The sequence below is a fragment of the Rhinoderma darwinii genome, chromosome 5, assembly GCF_050947455.1.
Source record: "Rhinoderma darwinii isolate aRhiDar2 chromosome 5, aRhiDar2.hap1, whole genome shotgun sequence".
NCBI classification, from domain to species: domain Eukaryota; kingdom Metazoa; phylum Chordata; class Amphibia; order Anura; family Rhinodermatidae; genus Rhinoderma; species Rhinoderma darwinii.
Window position 1 is genome coordinate 147008615 of NC_134691.1, and position 12668 is coordinate 147021282.

The 12668-nt window shown below is 47.2% G+C and overlaps 1 protein-coding gene across 1 annotated transcript in view; it reads left to right on the plus strand.

The window, feature by feature from the left end:
- Nucleotides 1–312: 312 nt before the first annotated feature.
- The window catches only part of RANBP9 (RAN binding protein 9), a 74196-nt gene continuing 61840 nt past the window's right edge, over nucleotides 313–12668 (plus strand). The window contains exon 1 of the mRNA XM_075826617.1: nucleotides 313–593. Within this exon, the coding sequence (XP_075682732.1) occupies nucleotides 446–593 (148 nt within the window). The 5' untranslated portion in view covers nucleotides 313–445. The remainder of the gene's footprint in view (nucleotides 594–12668) is intronic.

Here is a 12668-nt window from a genome sequence, read left to right on the forward strand (position 1 = left end):
CTTTCATTTTCAAAAAGGTCTCTGAAAAATGTGAGCTTGAACCTGGTTGGTTGCTATGGGCAACAACTCCACTTTTCCTTTGCACCAATTTTGATCAATCTCCTCCTCCGTGTATGGACATGATCCATGCAGCATTATAACAGGGATAGTGCTTCTAAATATAATTAGTACATATATATATATATATATATATATATATATATATATATATATATATATATATATATATATATATATAGTGAGAGCTGTATACAGTGTATACATGAGAGCAGTGTGTACAGTGGTAGTATCACACACGCAGCAGCACAGTGATCCATCTGTACGTGTCACACACTCACACACACACTGTGGTGTCCTGTGGGCGGCTCCTCCCGCTTCCTGTGCCGTGTTATGTGTGCTCAGCTCGGCCCCCGTGTGGTTGTATCTTGTTGTGTTGTTGTGTCTCATGTCGTCTCCTCCTCTGCTCACCCCTGTAGTCGGGGGATCCCCGGGTCTTCTTCTCCCCCGGGACCCGCCACCCCGAGCTTGGAGTCCCCGGGACAAGTGCAGCTACCTGGGCCTGTCCCACGGTAACCTGCGGGTCCACTACAAAGGTCAGTACGGCAATGGGGAAACTGGATGGCGGACCGGGGAGGGCGATTCGAAGGATTCCGTGTTTTGGGGTGAATACGGGGGGCTGGCGATGTTTTGGGGGTTTATGGGCAAAAAAATATTTTCGGTAGAAGGAATGGGGGCCGGGAAGAGGAGTGGTGCAGCTGGATTGGCATAGAGGGGGCTTGTGTTTACTAGGATTACATATGGCACATATATAAACACGTATACTGTCAGCTGTACATAACAATGGAAGGGGCCCCTGCTCCATACTAATACGTGCTGTTATATGATCGTTTCTTAGGGAACCCTTCACTGCCTGAGCTGGCAGATCATAAAGCAGGGAGGGGGATGGGTTGTTTTTGAAGCTGACAGCCTATAACTCCTGCAGTGCTAACCTAACTGTTAACTACTACTACCACCATCATCCTTACCACCACCACCATGAACATCATATCCCTTGTAGGCCTGAGATTATACCATTTGTATATTTCTCTAGACTGTCCTCCGTCGCATCTGTCATTTGTCACTGGGAATTGCGTTATTATGTACATGGCTGTGTTTTTTTGTGAGATCCTTTGACAAACAAACGATTCACGACGCAAATATTTGATGTTTGTGTATGGAGACCCTTCAGATGACATCTATGCTTGTGACATTGTTATTGTGTGACCGGATTCACTAAGAACAAGGCAGTGGAAGTTTTAGGCCTTATTCTCACACACACACAGGCTTTGTTGTAGGAGCGATTTGCACAAAACACAATTTTCATTGTGTGATCACACAGGGGTAAAGAAACGTTCTAGAGACTCCACATTACAACGAGAATGGCTTTTGTTGACTTGTGTGCACATTACACAATCACGTGGACTCGCTGTGTGTTAGTGCAGATTTGCTGTGTCACAACCAATACTAAAGATAATCCACAAAACCTCTTTATACTCAAGTCCTAGTTCAGTAACCCTTGGCTTTATGTTCGTATATCATCTGTCATCGCACATCCAGTCACATATGTCTAGTTCTCTTCTTTTTTTTTTTTGCGTGTCTTGGCCTTTAATTCCATTTAAGCAGATAGAGATGTTTTATTGGTGTCTCTGAATGTCAAATATGCGATAAGATCCCCATCTGGACATAGTCTGTTCTTTGAACCATGCCCTGGTTGTGTCAGTGTGTGGACTATTCGCTGTGATGTCATTTATTTCATTGTAGATTAGGCAACTGCAATGTTATTGCAGCAAAAAGTTATGGCCCTACAGCGCCTGTGTTTAGGGTCAAGGAAGGATTTAGTAGGCCATTATTCGGAGAGCTTGGATACTATGAGGCCAGTGAAATGCAGCTTCTGGATAATGACCCTACTTAGGGTTATGAGAGGTCAGAAGAGGTCACTTAACATTGCAATTACACGACCAGTTTGGCCTACTCCAAAGCTGCCTATGATTGATTCTGGCACAATCTAATGTCTATAGGGTAGCCCGATAATAACCTACCTCCTGCTGTCAGAGGAAACGTGCATTGGACAGGTTAGGGTATGCTCACAGGGCCAGCTCCAGGCTTATGTGAGCCACGGGGTGATGGTCTCAGTGGGTCGCTTTGCAGTAGTAAAGATTTCACCTATGTGAGGGCTCGTGTACACGACCGTTTCCGTTTTGTGGATCGCAAAACATGGATCCTAGTGGCTCCCGTGTGCTGTCTGTTTTTTTTTTTTGTTTTTGTTTAGACGCATACACTAGAATAGGTGAGACAGACCGCAAATACGGACAAGAATAGGATCTAATTTGTTTAAAGGTGGTCATACGTTACATGAATGTTGGCTGACCCGCCGTGTTCTGACTTTTCTCCGACAACAAAAAGAGGGGTCGAGCATGTGGGCTTTAGGAAATTTGTTCTCTCCCTCCACCCAAAAAATAAAATAACACTTATAACACATGACCGGCTTAGATGCAGCTCCTCAGCAGCACATTGTCCCTGGATATACTTTATATTAAAGAGGATTATAAACTGGGGCCTTCAAAAGCACTAATCTATGTATGATAGTATTCCTCCTAAATAATACAGTCATACAGTTATTAACATCATAGGATTACTGAACAAAATCAACTATACCAAGACCAGCATTACCAACAATAATATACAATGCCAAATAATACCGCCACATCATAACCACATATTACCACCACATGGTGTCTGAATAGTACCACCATACTGTTACTAAATAATACCTCCACACCATGACCGCATATTACCACAACATAATAATTCTGCAACATCATGACCACATATTACTACCACATAGGGACTGAATAATACTGCCACACCATGACCACATATTACCACCACATAGGGACTGAATAATACTGCCACACCATGACCACATATTTACTACCACATAGGGACTGAATAATACCTCCACACCATGACCACATATTACTACCACATAGGGATTGAATAATACTGCCACACCATGACCACATATTTACTACCACATAGGGACTGAATAATACCTCCACACCATGACCACATATTACCACCACATAGGGACTGAATAATACCTCCACACCATGACCACATATTACTACCACATAGGGACTGAATAATACCTCCACCCCATGACCACATATTACTACCACATAGGGACTGAATAATACCTCCACACCATGACCACGTATTACCACCATATAGTGACGAAATAATACTGCCACACCATGACCACATATTACTACCACATAGGGACTGAATAATACCTCCACACCATGACCACATATTAACCACATAGGGACTGAATAATACTGCCACACCATGACCACATATTATAACCCCAGTGTCTCAATATTACTGATATATGGTTACTGAATTACCACCCTATAATGACCGAATAATACCACCAAAAAATTACTGAGTACCTCCACACCATGACCACATATTACCACTGATTAGTGATTGAATAATACCACCATACTGTAGCGGGGTCAGCGGTCACCTTTGAAATGGAAACTATAACGGAGCAGAAAGCCAATGGTTACTCTCTTGGGTCACAAGCCGGTTTTAGACCTGTGACCTACAAGACACTGGGAGCACGCTGATGACAGCAGAGGCCTCGCGGCGCAATGATGTAACTGCATCCTGCGGCGGGCAGATGAACGACCAGGGTGAGAGAATACCCAACTTGTTGTGGGAACTGGGTTATGTATGTTTTTTTCCCCTCTCTTTTTAAGGGTGCAAAGGGAGCACAATTAATGGAGGGGGGGGGAACTACTTCTTTAGGGGGCATTATTACCGAGTGGTGGCATAAAAGCTGGCATTATTACTAAGTGTGGGACTGAAGGGGGATAAAAATGGACATTAGCACTGAGTGGGGGCAGAAAAGGGGACATTATTCTATTACTAGGTGGGGCATAATAGGGGGTATTAGGACTGAGTGAGGATTAGTACTGAGTGGGGGCAGAAAAGGAGACATTATTACAGATAGGGGGCATAAAAAGGGGTCTTTATTACTGAAAGGGGTACTTACTGTTTGGAGCACTAAAAACAGCACTAAAAGCTGCACTATCACTGAGTGGGGTTTAATTCTAATGGGGACACTATTACTGTGTGGGGGAACTAAAAGGGGCACTTACTGTGTGGGGGAACTAAAAGGGGCACTTACTGTGTGGGGCCTATATGGGACTCAAAAGGGTGGCCTTTTCCCCCATCTAGGGTACTATGGATGGCGAGTGTGTAGAGGTGGGGAGGGTGCTGTAAAAGCAAGAACCAAAAGAGTTCTGCGTTTCAAATTCTGTAGAGGAGGCGGTGTGCTACCAACAACGATAATATTTTCTGCTGCATAAACAATACGATCAGCCGATGAACGAGCGTTTGCTCGTTCATCGGCTGATCGTTGCCCTGTTTAAACAGGGCAATGATCGGGAACGAGCTTTCAGATGGAACGCTCATATGCCCGATCATGCCCGATAACAGTATGGTGGTTTTATTCAGTCACTATGTAGTGGTAATATGCAATCATGATGTGGAGGGATTATTCAGTAACACTCTACTGTCGTATCGGACGACATGTTAAAGAAAAAAAATAATCAAGTGCAGTGGGCCCTCCAGGTGCTGACACCTGCCCTGTATTACCAACCAGGATTATTTATTTCAATCCATCTATTTATTATTGAATCTCACTACATAAAAATGAGGCTACGTTCACACGAGCGTACCAAATTCACACGTGTGAATCTGGTCTGTTATGCATCAGTGTGCTTTGCGAGTGGCATGCGTTATTCACGCACTCGCAAAGCACATCTTTTTTTAATTATTTTCAATTAAATTGGTGCGCAAATCACGAACCGCACACAGATGTGCATCCGTGTACGGTGCGTGGTTTTCACGCACCCATTCACTTCAATGGGCGATAGGCGCGTGAAAAACGCACCAATATAGAACATGCAGTGAGTTTTACGCAATGGACACACTGCGTGAAAACTCTTGCAAGTGTGAATGGCCCCATTTGAAATCAATGGGTCTGAATGAGCCCTTACCCGTGCTGATTGTTTTTATGAAAGGGAGTCCTTTTTAGGTTGTCTGCATAAAAATGACTGCCATCCTATTGGCCGTCTCCGTGTAATGTTATGAAGGAATTATTTTCACCCTAAGGCCTCATGCCCACTTCAGTTTTTTTCCTTCAGGGTGCTGTCCTTTTTTTTCACTGATAGCACCCTGACCCATTCATTTCAAAGGGCCCATGCACACTTCCGTTATTTTCACGGATCCGTTCCGTTCTGTCAAAAGTAGAACATGTCCTACTTTTGTCAGTGATTCCATGACCGTGGGGCCCCTAGAAGTTAAAGACTTCCGTGTGCCATCCGTTTTTGACAGATCCGTTGCCCTAGCAACTATGGGTGTTTCCTGGGACATGTGACAAGTTCAAATGAAGATTAAAACGGAAACACGGAAAGGACACGGAGTACACACGGAAACCACACGGATACCATAACGGTGAGACGGATCCGTGGAAAATGGTGATGGAAGTGTGCATGAGGCCTTGCACACGACAGGGTTTCCCGGCCATTTGACGGCCGTTCAAAAAACGTCCGTCACACGGCTGCAGTAGGAACAATAGACCCCTAATGGGGCTATTCACATGACCGATTTTTTGACGGCCTGGGAAACCCGGATATGCCCTATTTTCGGCCGTTTGCCCGGCTCCCATAGAAGTCTATGGGGCCGGGTAATACACGGCCATCACTTGAATGTGCTCCAAGTGACGGCCGTGTCTTCCGTCAATCGCGCTCTCTCCTTCTCCCCACAGTGCGAAGTGCATGTGAGGAGGAGGAGGGTATTTTTTTTTGCTCCCTGTAGGAGCGGAATCCCCAATCTCCGGCCACAGCTTCGACAACGCTGTGGCCGGGGATTGGGGATTCTACTCCAGCAGAAGTCCCTGACTTCACTGTGTCCATATATGGACACAGTGACGTCAGCGACTTCTGAAGCGGAATCCCCGGCGATGTGGCCGGAGATTCTGCTCCAAGAGAAGTCCCTGACATCACTGTGTTCATATATGGACACAGTGACGTCAGACACTTCTGAAGCGGAATCCCCGATCCTGTGGCCGGTGTCTCCGCTCCAGGAGAAGTCCCTGACTTCACTGTCAATATATGGACAGTGAAGTCAGGGACTTCTCCTGGAACGGTGGCGCTATATACATACAGGTAGGGGGGTGCCATCTATGGGGGGGGTGCTGGGTAGAACTACCTATGGTGGGGCTGTGTGGCATTACCTATGGTGGGGCTTTGTGGCATTACCTATGGTGGGGCTGTGTGGCATTACCTATGGTGGGGCTGTGTGGCATTACCTATGGTGGGGCTGTGTGGCATTACCTATGGTGGGGCTGTGTGGCATTACCTATGGTGGGGCTGTGTGGCATTACCTATGGTGGGGCTGTGTGGCATTACCTATGGTGGGGCTGTGTGGCATTACCTACGGGGGGGGCTGTGTGGCATTACCTACGGGGGGGCTGTGTGCCACTACCTACAGGGGGTCTCTGGCAGTATCTACAGAGGGCAGTGTGTGGCAAAAATGTACAAATGAAATTCATCCGATTTTTAAAACAGAGCTGGGGAAAAAACGGATGCAAAACGGGTCCAAATCGGCCGTTAAAAATGGCAACACGGCCCGGAATCGGAACGGATGCAAACCGGCCGGGAAAAACGGCCCAAAACGGCCGATTTTATCGGCCGACACTCGGACCCTGTCATGTGAATAAGGCCTAAGGCGGGATTCACACGACCGGGTCGTTCCCGAGCCCGAGTGTCGGCCGGTAAAATCGGCCATTTTGCCCGGCCGGTTTGCATTAAGTTTTGCATCCGTGCCGGGCCGGGCAGATCCGGACAGTGACATCAGCGGCAACTCCTGAAGGGGAATCCCCATGTGTTCGGGGATTCCGCTTCAGGAGTTTCCCCTGATGTCACTGCCCAGATATGGACAGAGACATCAAGCGCTCTGTCCAGGAGCGGAATCCCCGAACACACGGGGATTCCGCTCCTTCAAGGAGCTAAAGTGCGGCTAGCACATAGCAGAGCGGGGAGATACCTCCCTGCTCTGCTATAGTGGCGTCGCTACAGTAGTAGCAGCTGCAGCTGCTAGCGGCGCCATCGAAGGTGTCGCCGGGCCAGGGTGCTTTTCAAGCAGGGGAAGGGAGCCAGCGCAGCACTCCCTTCCACCTGCTGTACACCCCGGCCCTGCCACACCGTGTACAGCGATGCCATTCGTCAGAATGGCATCAACTCCTCCTCCTCACATGCACTCTGCGCTGTGAGGAGGAGGAGATAGAGCGCAAGTGACGGAAAACCCGGCCATCACACGGGACACATCCCGGTGATGGCCGTGTAATACCCGGCCCCATAGACTTCTATGGGGGCCGGGTACCCGGGCGAAGATAAAGCATGTCCTATTTTTTGACGGCCGGCTTTCCCGGCCGTCAAAAAATCGGTCGTGTGAATAGCCCCATTAGGGGTCTATTATTCCTAATGCAGCCGGGTGCCGGCCGATTTATGAATGGCCGGGAAACCCTGCCGTGTGAATGAGGCCTAAGGCCTCGTTCACACGACAGGGTCCGAGTGTCGGCCGATAAAATGGGCCATTTTTCCCGGCCGGTTTACATCCGTTCCGGGACGTGTTGCCGTTTTTAACGGCCGATTTTGACCCGTTTTTTTCCCTGTCCGTTTTGAAAATCGGATGAATTTCATTCACATTTGTTGCCACACCCAGCCCCCTGCAGGTGATGCCACCCAGCCCCCTGCAGGTGATGCCACCCAGCCCCCTGCAGGTGATGCCACCCAGCCCCCTGCAGGTGATGCCACCCAGCCCCCTGCAGGTGATGCCACCCAGCCCCCTGCAGGGGATGCCACCCAGCCCCCTGCAGGGGATGCCACCCAGCCCCCTGTAGGTTGCACCCATCCCCCCCCCCTTCCAGGAGAAGTCACTGACGTCAATGTCCATATATGGACAGTTTAGTCACTGACTTCTCCTGGAGAGGAATCCCCGGCCACAGCGTCGGGGATTCCGCTTCTGAAGTGAGTGACGTCACTGTCCATATATGGACTGTGTAGTCACTCACTTCTCCTGTAGCGGAATTCCCTGCCACAGGGTCGGGGATTCCGCTTCAGAAGTGAGTGACGTTGCTGTGTCCATATATGGACAGTGTAGTCACTCACTTCTCCTGTAGCGGAATCCCCAATCCCCGGCCGGGGATTGGAGATTCCGACTTCTACAGGGAGCAATAAAAGACCCTCCTCCTCACATGCACTGTGAGGAGGAGAGAGAGCGCGAGCGACGGAATACATGGCCATCACTCGGGACACATTCCGGGGATGGCCGTGTATTACCCAGCCCCATAGACTTCTATGGGGGCCGGGTAAACGGCTGAAAATAGGGCATGTCCCATTTTTTGACGGCCAGGTCAAAAAATCGGTCGTGTGAATAGCCCCATTAGGGGTCTATTGTTCCTAATGCAGCCGGATGACGGCCGTTCATAAATCGGCCGGGAAACCCCGTTGTGTGAATAAGGGCTAAGTCCTTGTTAATACTTTTTTTTTTTTTTTTTTTTTTTTTTACTTTAGGATTTAAACCCATCCTATGTTTTTAACTCCATTCCTATTTTTTTTCTCTGATCTAATCTACTGTTATAGGGTGAGTTGATGCTCAACTTTAGGTTAAACAATAGTTTATTCTAGGTTTAGAAGTTTGGAAACCATTAAATGGCCATCCTACTGATAATCTAATATGTATGGGGAAAGCTAGACTTTGCCCCAATGTCTAATTTCGGCAGAAGCGAAGATAGGGTTTGTTGGATCCTTTGTTCTCCTGGAAGATAATTGGTCAGATCTAGCAGCTGGTTATGCCCCTCTCCTCATGCTATAAACATGCATGGTCAGCTTTTAGCTGGGAACAAGGTTTTTTTTTTTTGTAATTCTGAAAAAGTGGTTACCAGAAAATATAGGTATAAAGGAAAGTGGTAAAGTTCTCTATTAAGATCCATTATTAGTTTTTGCTTTGAAAAAAGGTAAAAACTTCAAAGCAATTGCTAGTGTGAACAAAGGTGGAAAGAATTCATATATATAGATGTTATATTAGGCGTCCATCACTCATGTTTTTCTTTAGTGCATTAAAAACACTACGCCAAAAATGGCAACACAAATCACACAGGCTATTGAGGTATATGGGGGAGACGCTCTAGAGTTGTGTTCCCCAACCGGTGGTTTTGGCTTACAGCATGTGGCTCTCCAACTGTTGGTAGCTGTAAAAACAATTGTGCACTAGTGGCACCAGGAATGTCATACATTATGTTATCACAGGCAGTTAACACTAGGGTAAAAGACAAATTACTTGGCCATATTAGGGCCTGTTCACATTCGGGTTGCCCTTCAGTTGAGGGGTTCTGTCGGAGGTTTCCGTCAGGTTAACCCCTCAACGGAAAGGCAAACTGAAACCTTAGCTTTCGTTTCCCTTACCATTCATCACCGTTGTCAGGGTTCTGTTGTTTTGACGGAATAAATATCGCAGTTGACTGGGCAGTGCATTTTAGCAGCAAATGAAAAAACGGATATAAAATGCCCAAAAAATGTATCCAGCCGTAAAATGCTGTTTTTTGAGGTGTGATCGTACTGCCACTTTGTGCAGTGTCATACTACATTGTATAAACCCATCCTCAAGCTGCTGTTTGTGAAACAAACATGGACTTCCTTTTATTTGAATGGGTACTATGTAATACTGTATTTCCTTTGGTGATCAGGTACTAAAAAGGTTGTATGGTCGTGAGTAGGGATGCACGATGCATCGAAACTTCGATACCATGCATCCTCAAACGGTTCGATACCATTATCTCATGTATTTCGATACGAAACTGTGCTGTATAGTAACACATGAATGTATGAGAGCGGGGCTGCGGCTGTGTAATACAGCCATATCCCCGCTCCTGAGCCATGACAAGTGCGTGCCGTCAGGATGATGCGGTCGGCGCTGCACTAATGATTGGTGACACTGAAGACAGAACATGGCGGGCGCTGTGCAAAACACCACCATGTTCTGTCTTCAGTGCCTGCGCCGCCGCCCATTAGTGCAGCGCCGGCCGCATCTCCTCATGCTGACCGCACAAGAACTTGTTGTCAGGAGCGGGGCAATGGCTGTATTACACTGCCGTAGCCCCGCTCTATAACGGCGGAGATCAGAGAAACCTCTAATCTCCGCCGCTATTCTCATGATCAAAGCGGACTGCAGCATTCAGTGGTAAATGAGAAGGAGGATTCCCCTTAGGATCGCGTCACAGGGAGTTCCTGTGAGGCGATCAAGGGCCATACCATATATGGGCAGACAGCCCAGGGTCTATTGAAGGACCACAGGGCAGTCTGACCATATTTCCTGTTAGGGCATACTAAGGTATTTCCTAACAACTGCCTGTGTACTATTAGTACACATATAGATATGCCAGTACATTAAAGTTTAAAAATAAAAAGTAAAGAAAAACACACACACATTACAATAAAAATTAAAATAAGTCTCGATACATAAAATATGCACATTCGGTATAGCCGCGACTGTAATAAACACATTTGTAGCGTCATTCATGTTTACGCTGTTATAAAATACAAAACTGCTTTCTTTCACTTATTAACGTGAGGCACGAGGTATTATGAATTTTGATCCTTCATGTACCTCACATTAATAGTAATTAACCCCATCATGTACCTCACTCATTAAACCAATGTTGTCCATTATGCGAGGCACGTGGAGGTTCAAAATGAATCACACCACGCACCTCACATCAGAAAACGGAAGGGCTTTTTTAAATTATTATTATTGGCAAAAGTATTGTTTTGGTATCGAGTATCGCAATACTACACGAAGTATCTGTATCGAAGTCCAAATTCTGGTATTGTGACATCCCTAGTTGTGAGTTACGTAAACAGCGTAGCTTGCTGAGCTACGCTGTTTCCGTAACTCCCATTGTAGTGAATGGCCATTACGGAAGCAGCGTAGCATGCGAGCTACGCTGTTTCCGTAACTACCATCCAGTTATTTTTTTTTAAATTCTTTTATTTTCATTTTGTTATGTTGTATCACAAAGTATTCAAAGTATACACAACACAGTTAGAAAATGGCAGTGCAAAACAGTCAACCGGCCACAGGTCCGCTATCAGCATCACATAAGTGTATGGGGTCACCTGAAAGTACCATGTCGCTGGAATCAAATATTTAAAGAATCTCCGATATGCACCCTGAACCCGTAGCCGTGCATGATACTCCAGAAGCGAGCATGAGAACAGTAAGAGGAGGAAAGAAAAGCAGAGACAGTAAGAGGGAGAGGAAAAACAGGGGGGGGGGGGAGCTGACCTGACACACCGGATCTAGGCGTGAATTCACGAGGCCATGATGGTCTTATATTCCGCAGTTGTTTGAAATCGGATCCATTCACGCCATGTTTTGAGGAAGGAGGCATGGGTCACCTTCATTGATGCCGTGAGGTCCTCCATTCTCATGATCTCCTGAATCTTGCCGAACCACAAGCCCACCGACGGGGGACAGGACTGTCTCCACAGTGCAGGAACACACGCCCTAGCCGCGTTCACCAAATGGCGAACTACCGAGCATCTATACGTAGACAGGGGGACCTCACACAAATGGAGCAGGAAAAGGCCCGGGGATGGCAGGAGGGGAAAATCCGTAAATTTTGAGGAAATGCGCCACACCTCGGACCAGAAGCCAGTCAGGAGTGGGCAGTCCCAAAAAATATGCATGATTGTACCCACATGGTCACCACATCTCCAGCATAATGGTGAGGCCGCCGGGATCATTGCATACAATCTGGAAGACACCCTATACCAACGGGACAGAATCTTGAACCCTGCCTCCTGAAATCTACTGGCCATGGAGGACTTAGGGCATGCCCCCACGTGGCGGATTTCCTCCGCAACTGTCCGCATCAATGCCGCACAGAATCTGTGTTGCAGATTCTGCTGTGGATCTGCCCAAAATGTGCAGTAAATTGATGCGGACTAGCTGCTGCGGACTGCGGTAAAAGTACTTCCCTTCTCCCTATCAGTGCAGGATAGAGAGAAGGGACAGCACTTTCCCTTGTGAAAGTCAAAGAAATTCATACTTACCGGCCGTTGTCTTGGTGACGCGTCCCTCCTTCGGCATCCAGCCCGACCTCCCTGGATGACGCGGCAGTCCATGTGACCGCTGCAGCCTGTTATTGGCCTGTGATTGGCTGCAGCCGTCACTTAGACTGAAACGTCATCCTGGGAGGCCGGACTGGAGACAGAAGCAGGGAGTTCTCGGTAAGTATGAACTTCAAATTTTTTTACAGGTAGCTGTATATTGGGATCGGTAGTCACTGTCCCGGGTGCAGAAACAGTTACTGCCGATCGCTTAACTCTTTCAGCACCCTGGACAGTGACTATTTACTGACGTCTCCTAGCAACGCTCCCGTCATTACGGGAGCCCCATTGACTTCCTCAGTCTGGCTGTAGACCTAGAAATACATAGGTCCAGCCAGAATGAAGAAATGTCAAGTTAAAAAAGCAAAACGCATCCGCAGCACA